The following is a 10,032-nucleotide window of genomic DNA, read 5'->3' as shown; positions in this document are numbered from 1 at the left end:
AACATATGCCTTATCGATCATATTTGCGTTGTGCTTTTTGTGTAAGGACAAAATCATCAAAGTTTAGAATACTGAATCATTTACAATCCTGCCACAAACAACAAATTGGGCAAAGTATCCAAGTATCAGATTCAAACAATCCCTTCTTCAAGTGCATGTATTGCGAAAAGGAATTTTGTACTCAAACTCTCTATCAAAATCATCGATCCCAATGTATATTAATTCGTCGCAATGCAAAAACCGATGATATAATTGCCAAAAATTCTATTTTACTCGAGCATTTAAAAGAAGCTAGTGAACGCATAAAACGTATTATGCAAAGCATGTAATTACTGCAAAACTTTATATATTTGTGTAGGTTATTATAAAAAAATATATAAATAAATAATTTTAGTACAAAGTTAAGATAATATCACGAATCTATGTGTGTGTTAAGTACAAATGTACATAAGAATATATGTAAAGCAAATTTTAAAAAGCCTACTTCTTAAATCCTTTATATAATAAAGTAAAGACTATCATTTAAAAAGAAAACATAAATATTTGAAATTTATTTTGAAATCCTAAAAACGGCATAGAATTGATGTTTTATCTTATCAAACACTGATTGCAAATTTATGTTTAGCTATTTATTGATTATACTATTTCATAAATTTGGTTTTTTTTTTTTGCTAAGAGGCAAACTATATCATTCCTAAGTATTTTGACTCTCCAAATTTAAAACTGTTAAAAATTTAGATTCTTCTTAATTTATACATAATAACATCATCAGCGTTGCAGCTCGGGGTGTTTTAGCTGCATCAACCAGCTTTCTGCATTCTGCTGTTCTTTTAAACCTTCAATTTTGGATATTCATTTTTCTGATGTCATCGAGCCACCTTATACGTGGCCTACCTCTGCTGCGGTCGTTATACGGCGCGAATACATAAATAAATAAATATTTTAAGCAAATACGTCGTAAGATAAAGTATTTAATTGATATTTTAGTAAAACACCAATTTACGTTTTTATATGGAAAAAATTAATCTTTCAAAATTACTTTTACACATTTACAGTGAATAATAATTAACATTTTGACATAACAAATTATCCTTAACAACATAAACATGACATAATATAATTTACTTCTTTAAATTTTCGAAATATCACAAAACTGTCATTATTAATTAATATTTCCATATTAAACAAATAGTATTTTGCTTAAATATGTTGTCTAAAAAAAAATTTACTCTGCCTAGCTACCTGCTACTGTTTTTGTAAAATGAAAAAATACAATTCAAAGTTATTATTCTTTGTGAAACAAAATAGGTGTTATTTAGAATATATTTTATTTTATTTTATATAAAAAACTGCTATTGTTCTGAAAACTGATTGGCAGGATTTTTTTATCAATTTCGGATTTAACGATCCAAAATATTTTATAAATGATTTAGTTTGGTTGTTGATTTTAACAACAAATATTATCAAATAAAATAGTTTTGATAAAATTATTTGATTATTTATTATGGTCAGCAAATTCTTTTATGCATTTAAAACTGTTAATAGTGCATTAATCAAAGTTCTCATAATTTTTAATTATTTAATTCGTGTAGGATGCATGATATGGTTCCACTTGATTCTACATTGCTTAGCGCTATATTAGCCAAATGTGACTCATAGCGACGTAAACTTCTTTTTGCTGTTGATGTATATGTAGTTAAATTACGTAAAATCAATGCAGCAGTAAGGCGTATACTTTTAGTTACAGGACCTTCATTTTCATCCATTAATTCTTTTGAATTTACGAAGTCTGCTGTATGTCGCTTGATGGCTTGCATTGCTGAACTACCCGTTGATGGCAATGAACTGGTTGAAGAAGTTGAAAGTGCTGGTGAAGCGGTATTCCCACGTTGAGTTTGATCTAAGTTGCGCACTATTGTAACAGGAGATTGCGTAGATTGCACATTAATAGAACCAGTTGCAATACGGCGCTGAACAGCATTACGTAAACTTTCCTGAGTTAAGTGACGATCAATTATATGCGTCATAAGTGAATATCGTTTACGGGGCACACCATCACAAAGACTTGGGCCGATTCCCCATTGGCAGAATATTTCAGCGCCAGCATCTAAATGATCAGGACAATGTACAGTACATGCATGATGTTGTAAGTCATTTAAAGATTTGAATTTTTTTCGTGGACAATTACGCCAATCACAAACATACAACCAATTAATATCTACGGAAGACATGGAAGGTAACGGTGCTGATATGGGTGTAGAGTTTGCTGTTTGACTATTTATAACTGTTGAAGCAACTGGAGTCAAAACTGTGTTATTAACTGCTGTTGTATTTGATGTATTAGGTGTGCTATGTATAACTCCAGAAGTTTGATTTTGTTCGGCTATTAAGTTTGATTCATCTGGTTTTAACTGATTAATAAACTCTGCATCACTTACACTTACGTTCGATGTTTTGATGGTTGCTGTTGTTGCAATTGTAGTAGGAGTTTTTGTAGTTGTTATATTTGAATTTGTGGAATTTACAGCTAATGGGGGTGGTGGGATTAAACTAGTTTGCTTTAAAGTATTTGCTATTGACTGTGTTTGTTGTATTTGTATGACCGAAGAACTTTGTTTTTGAATTTGTGTGGTTCCTTGGGGAAGGATCGGCTTTTTAATAGTTGTAATTGTTGCTGACGTTGATCCAATTTGTGAAACTACACTCTGTATTGGTGTTTGTTGCTGTGGTGCAGATTTGGATTGTAACGTTCCCTGCATTAACGATGAGTTTTCATTTATCTTTAAAAAAATGGGACATCATATTGTTAAATTATACAATAATTTATAATATATTGTAAATACCTTTTGTGTTATTATTGTGGAGTTTGACTGCATTCCTGTATGCGTCAAGGGCAAAGTAATTTTTTGCTGTATTATGGAGGGATGTTGTTGCTGTTGTTCGATAACAGTACGTATCTGTTGCTGTTGTTGTGTTTGAGGTTGTGTCGTTATAATCGTCTGTGAGTTAAGTTGCGTTTGTTGCATTGAAGGCTGTGTCTGAGTAATTAGAGTCTCTTTTATTTCAATAGCACGTCCACCACCTAAAATTACCTGTCTTTTTTCTGCGGGGCCAGATATTATATGTTGCTGTATAATCGATTGATGTTGTTGTAGTTGTGGAATTTGTATTGGTGGTGGTGGGGTCGTATTTTGAACTATTGATACTGATTTCCCGATTCTCGAGATAGTTGCCGGTTGGTGAGTAAGTTGTTGGGACTGTACTGTGACTTGTGGTTGATGCAGTTTTATTGTTGCCGGTATATGATTCAATTGATTCAACAATGATGGTGATATCTGTCCAGCTTGTTGTGACGTAGTTGTCGCCTGCTGCGCTGGAGCAGTTTGAATGATTTGGCGTTGTATTATATTGTTATTGGATTGCGTTTGAGTGGCACCAGGCGGTAAGTGTTGGATATGAGTTGTTGCTCCAGTTTGTGGATTTATAAAAATTTGTTGCTGTGTTGGAGTTCCTATTTGACCATGGCCTCGTTGAGTTACAATAACTTGTTGACCTTGATGTGTCGTCATAATCATTTTTGGTGCATTGGCTGTAGTTGCAGTAATAATTTGTTGTTGTTGCTGTGATGCGGACGATGATATCGGTTGTTGCTGTAAAATGATTATTGTTTTAGTGCCTGTACTTTGTTGTTGTGCTGTTTGAGTTACAAGCACAGTTTGAGTAGGGGTTGTTGGAGGGTGCGCAGGTTGTGCTTGTTGAGCTACTAAATACGTTTGCCCATTTGGATTTGTAGCAAGTACGTACTGCGTCGGCGGTGTAGAATGAGGTGTAGTTTGCTATAAAACAAAAAAAATTAAAAATCAGATTTTACATCTACCACAAGTATAACTTTATTAATTTATCTTAAAAAAATCTATAAAAATTGTAAGAATTAAAAGAATTATACTTGTTAAGCATGCATATAGCCAAAAGATTAAGATCAGTATGGATAATATGATTAGTTTAAATTTATATTATACTTTATCGGAATAGATTTCCTTTTATAGATAAAATTAGGCTGGAATAGCGATTTTGCTTACCAAAGCCCACTTCATATTCTCTTTATATAAAAAACTATTCAAACCTGCATAACTTGTTGTATTATTTGTGGTGGAGGCTGTTCAATAGGTTTTTGCTGTAATATAACTGGGACAGTTTGTAGACCTTGTTCTGTTTTAATAGTAGCCATGGCTGTCGGCATATGTTGAGGCGTTGCTTGTGTTAATTTTAATTGTGGTGGTTGATTTTGAAACATCAGTTGACGCTGAACAGTTTGCAACGACGTATGTTGCACTTTTGCTGGAACAATTAATGATGGTTGCGTATTTTGTTCGGGTAATTGCTGTTGTCCTTGGGGTTGTGGAAGAAATGGTGGTATATCATCAAGTTCTTCGTCTTCTAAAATAGATGCAGCCATTTCGGCATATAAATTTGCCGCATTTTTTGAAGGCGTAACATTTTGTATTTCATCTCTAGCAGATTCACTACTGTCAAGAGCTAACCTTTTTGCTTGTTCATGTCCAATATTTGATGTGTCTTCTATTTTACGTTTTATTATCGTAGTTGGGATTGGTGGATCCAATAGTTTTTTATCAAGTATTTCCACTAACATTTGATTGGCTATAATTACAGATCTTCCACTGGAGTCTTTTGCAACATTATTCCCACTTAATGGAGCTAAAGGTGGTGGAACTGAATCTGTAATTGTTTTTTTTTCTAAAGACACTTGTGGATTAAGTGGTTTTATAGTAGTTTGGCCAACTTTAACAGGTGTATTTTGCATTAAAGGGTTATTAACAAGTTGACTAATCGCAGTGCTAGTAACTTTTATGGGCTGTTGAGAGGTCGATGCTGCTGTTGTTGGCATTTGAGAACTTATTTGTACACCGTTTGTTGCTGTTAGCTCCTTTTGCTTTTGTTGTCGCTGATTCACTTTATTAGCAAGTAAGCTTTTTATTAGAGATGATGATGGCTGGGCATTGCTTGTTTGTATAGTAGTTGTAGGGACTTCTTCTTTAACAATTGTTTGATGGATTGTTGATACAATATTTGAATTTGGCTGTTTACCTATATGGAAGAATTAAAATATGATTATGGTAAAGTATATATTCAATATATTTATTTACTTGTTATTTCATCTGTCTGTTTTGCTATACTTTCAGTTGAAGTTGCATTCATTGAATCTTGCATGATTGTCTCCGATTTTAGAGAACTTGGTAAAGTATTTGATTCTTCAATTTTTACAATGTTGTTTGAAGGTAATATAGCCGAATTTACACTGTTTTGATCTCCTGTTGAAACTGTAGAAATGGTATTGTTAACTTTTGTAGCTACTGCTGTTGTTGAAACTGCAAATGCAGTTTCGAATCCCACATTCAGTTGTTCTTCCTCGGCTTTAATTGGAGACTTTATTTCTTGTTGTTGAATTAACAGCGGTTGGTCTTGTATCTTTAATTTCTTTTTAATTTTCCTACCCGAAGATAATTCATTTTTATTTTTATCAGTGCTTTTAGGCGGTGTTTGCGTCACTTTATTTTGAATTGGTAGAGGTTGAGCTCGTACTCGTATTGATATATAGTAAAATCCTGGCAATTCAGAACCGTCAGATCGTCGTACTATAGCGGGTCCCACAGTGTTTGTAAAAATAAGACGCACAAGCCGAGGAAATTGGACATGACCAACAACGGAATTCTTACCAGCCTTTTGACAATGAGATACATACATTCGGTAAAGTTCTTGTTGTTCGACCCGGCTATCATTTGTTCCTGCTCTTTCAAATGTTGCACTTAACCAAGCTAAAGCGTATTGTTCATCATCTTGTGTAAAATTTTGTATTATTTGTGGTTGTACTTGTTGAGTATCAGGAACTATTTGTTGTTGTACCTGATCACTCACCAAAAGTTGTGGCTTTGTTTGTAGAGGTGTAATATGATGAATCTGTTGTTTTTGTATAGCTGCATTTTGTAAATTTGCAATATTTTGTGCAACCAACGGTAACATATTTCCAGGCACTGTTTCAACAACACGCATTAATATGCAACCACCGGCTCCATATGATTGAGCTTCCACAGTAATTAGGGATACAAGTTGATCGACAAGGCCTTTCACTTGCATTATTAAATGACATGATCGAACACCAAGTGATGTCAATGCATATATTGCTTCCAGCGTAAATATCAACATCATAATATCATTAAGGCACAAAAGCATGCACAATTTCTCATAAAAATTTATATTAAGACATTTATGTATATAATCCTCATTATTATCATTGTGACATAATTTATAAAGTATTTCCAAACTACTTATAATAACGCAACGATCATCACTTTCTATACCTTCGGAAAGTGTTTCCATTAAACTACGAGATAAATCGTCTAACGAAGGGTCAATTAAATCAAGTTCAGAAGCTATATTGCCGGCTATATCAAGCGCTTGGCTATGTATATTACCTTAATGTAAAAAAAACAAAAAAAAAATTATTTTAACTTAACAATTAAATTCAAACTTACCCCATCGCGTATTTGCACACATAACAAGAAAACGCAATAAAGTACGATTTTTGGCGAAAATAAATAAATTTTCCTCATGAAAACTTAAATTTCGTAATATAGATAATATTTGTAATACACGTTGACCAACGTAATCTTGTGTACCAAGTCCACGACCTAAGTTAAGGAAGTCCATGGAAAGATTTTCTTCCAACCCTGCAGTTGTCTTGAGCAACTCAATGTCATCTTCTTCGCCAATTATGCCAGCTTGTCGAAGTGTGTTCTCATCTCTATATAATTCTAATATTTGTGGTTTTTCATAAAGCAAATCTTGCCAAAAATTGAATAATGAATGTCTTCTAACATCCATGTACACAAATTGAAATAATTTACGCATAGAGTAGTCAGGATACACTCCTGTATGTGCAATTAATGCATCTATTAACTTAGGAAATTCATTTACTTTTAAGGTATGTTTCATTTCATTCGCCATTAGCGTACAAGCATTTATAGCAAAGTCTTGTTCATTTGGTAACGGTGATAATAATGATAGCATAAGTTTTTCATATGGTGAAGATTTATATAGATTTGTTGATAACTTATGCACACGACGCCTTTCCATATTAACTATATGTTGCCGATAGTTATATGACATGGGAACAGTGTTATACCCACTTGAGTTTTGAAAGATCGAGGGATATCGAGATCTTGAACGGCCACTGTCGAGTAAATCAGTCGCTTCTAAGGCTTCAATTTTATCTGGATCTTCGCCAAAGTAATTAAGTCGTTCATATTTCTCAAGAAATCTTCTATAAATGTGCTTTAGAGCAGCAGTAGCATTAACGCATTTATCATGAAGTTTACTAACTATAGGTAAAACGTCTTCCCATTCGTCACGTAAATTTACTTTTGAGAAACCACCTCTCTCAATTACTTCAGTATATAACATATGCAAATTTATTTCACGGCCACTTATTTTTGGCGTATGCATAATAGGAGTGCTATAAATATTTAATAATGAATTGAAATGAGTGATTTTTTAACCCACAGACTTACCCCCTGCGATCATGGAACTGTTGTAAGTCTTTATAGAACTCATCCGGCGCTTTGATAGGCATTTTACCTTTAACGGAATGTGTAACATTTTCCAGTTTTTCATTATTTACAAATATATCCCGAGACGAAGCAGGCGGTCTGCCTCTAGCTGGTGTAGCATTATTTTGTGATTTTGCCGGTGAGCTTATAGTGTTTTCTATAGCGGGCAAAGGCTGCAATGCCTTAACAAGTTCATGGACCGACATATCTACTAATTTATGATAAATTTATCAAGTTTTTATATTTTTGTAGCACAAAAAAATGGTACCAAAAACTATTCATGTAAGTCTGCCGCGAAATAAGAAAGCGTAATGGTGGTGGCCTTGCTAACATATAGTGTTGTAAAGTGCAATTTGTTTTGTAATAAGTGCTTTGATTCGTACATTAAGTAAATTAATAGAACGAACATTATCGACACAACAAATTAATAAGGGTATTCAAGAGCTTCGTGCATCGTCGCATGTGCAAAATTGTTTGATTTTACAAAAACAGTTCCCTTTGTTTTGATTCTGCAATTGATTTCCAAGGCAATACGCAAGACTATGTTTTCGATACCACTTACCTCTTGCATATGTGATTTTCACGACTCTATTATGTATGATACTATTTTTTTACAATACTTTAGCCAATACTTTAGCGAAACTGTTAAGTTTTGTTGACAATTGTTTGATTTTGAATCTATTTTACGTCCAAGAAAGTACTATATTATACATATAAATGCACAAATCTAAATTACCCAATAATTCTGCAAGAGCAAAATCTAACACAATATTCAATATATTCTGCTTTTCACTTTTTCTTAGTACCGCTAAAATTATGCATATCGAATCTGAGTTATATTTTATAAGTAAGGCCGTGTGGGAGTTCCTATAAATTGGGGTAAAGTAAATTGAAATTTCCTAGCGATTTTTTGCACTGCACCTATGTAAATATTTTTTTATTTATATATTTTAAATATATACCTATGTATATATTTATTTATTTATTTAAATATTTATTTATTTATTTATTGCATTTATTTATTTTTTTGGGTTAAAAGTTTTCAAATTTATTATTTTATTTATTTATTATATAAAATTTTCACAATAGTCAAACTTAATTTACCTAATTTTTATCTAATTTACCCTACTCGAAATTCTGATAAATACCAACATTTGCTGCCATATCAACATAATTTAATTCCTTAATTTACCATCAATTTACTTGAACTCCCACAGGGCCTATATAAATATAAAAACAAAAATCAGCTTTTCTAAATATTTGCAAGATTAATATACACAAAATGCATTTACAATTATTTGAGTTTGCAATGATGCACATTCAACGACCTTGAATACCCCTAATAGAGATCTTGAATACTTCTAATATAAATTTTAATCACTATCTTTATTAAATATTTTGTAATAATAGTGCACTTTTGCTGCTGTACATTTTTAACATTTTGGAATTCAAAATAAAATAAGTTTAATTTTGTATATTTTACTTAAAGTTAATTGTTGTGGATGTTACAGTACGTTTATTCTATCGCAATTAATTCAATTAATTTGTCATTTAAAGTTACCATTACTATTTACCATATTTCCAACAAAATTGATCAAAATTGTGGTAGTGAGTGTCAATTCTAAGTGTAATTATAACAGGTATTCAGACCCTGCTCGATAACTTGGTATTCGATAAAGTAATAACGTCTGATGGGTCTCTTTAATTATTTCTCGGCAAATTAGTTTACCGAATACTAGAAAATTATCAGACGTTTTGTCTTATTAATTCGTTAACTTGGTAACACTGTCATTTATTTACCGAGTACGTATGAATATCTATATAATAGGTCATTTCAATGAGCTACCCATAGTAACTTTGAGTAACAGTGTGATTACACAAGTACGTTCCATCAGCAAATTTTCGATTAAATGAGAGCATCTTTATTTCAAGTAAAATTTGTGTTGATGTATGAATCAGCCTTTTTGGTTTGAATTTAAATTTTTGTATTGTTTATTTGCGCGGACTGGTGTTCTTCACCAGCTTTACACAAACCGGTCCATGGAAATCTGTGTAAAGAGGTAATTTGGCACTTAATTTGTGTTACTCTCAATTTGTACTTTACTTGTGTTTTACTTAAGTTTTACTACGAATATCTTGTGGAATGAACCTTATGTAATAGTATTTTATTATAATATCAATTAATGCATTTTCTCAATTAACTCAATTCAATTAACTTCAACAATTAGTTTAACTTTCAATACACACAATTCTGCAAAATAGTGCGTAGAAAGAAAACAATTATTTAGTTATTGCCTCCAATTGGGAGAAGAATGCTTCCATATATTTAAGTGTGGCCGCCATGCATGCAAATGTTTATAAAAGAAATAGAAAATACGACGACATATTACTTATTCCAAGACTTGTA

General features: G+C 32.3%; 1 protein-coding gene across 2 annotated transcripts in view; it reads right to left on the bottom strand.

The window, feature by feature from the left end:
* Window positions 1-1,501: 1,501 nt before the first annotated feature.
* Window positions 1,502-10,032, bottom strand: part of LOC119677453 (AT-rich interactive domain-containing protein 2-like) — a 9,058-nt gene continuing 527 nt past the window's right edge. The window contains exons 1-6 of one of the 2 annotated variants that reach the window (XM_038088796.1): window positions 7,587-7,950; window positions 6,552-7,531; window positions 5,166-6,491; window positions 4,124-5,106; window positions 2,844-3,836; window positions 1,502-2,780 (exon numbers count right to left, since the gene is read on the bottom strand). In XM_038088796.1, coding sequence (XP_037944724.1) covers window positions 1,572-2,780; window positions 2,844-3,836; window positions 4,124-5,106; window positions 5,166-6,491; window positions 6,552-7,531; window positions 7,587-7,831 — 5,736 coding nt within the window. In that variant the 5' untranslated portion in view covers window positions 7,832-7,950 and the 3' untranslated portion in view covers window positions 1,502-1,571. Of the gene's footprint in view, window positions 2,781-2,843; window positions 3,837-4,123; window positions 5,107-5,165; window positions 6,492-6,551; window positions 7,532-7,586; window positions 7,951-10,032 lie in introns of those variants that run through there. The other variant, XM_038088797.1, reaches the window with a different exon arrangement.

Source organism: Teleopsis dalmanni, chromosome 2, assembly GCF_002237135.1.
Source record: "Teleopsis dalmanni isolate 2A chromosome 2, ASM223713v2, whole genome shotgun sequence".
Classification (NCBI taxonomy): Eukaryota; Metazoa; Arthropoda; class Insecta; order Diptera; family Diopsidae; genus Teleopsis; species Teleopsis dalmanni.
This window is presented reverse-complemented; position numbering and strand designations above follow the sequence as displayed.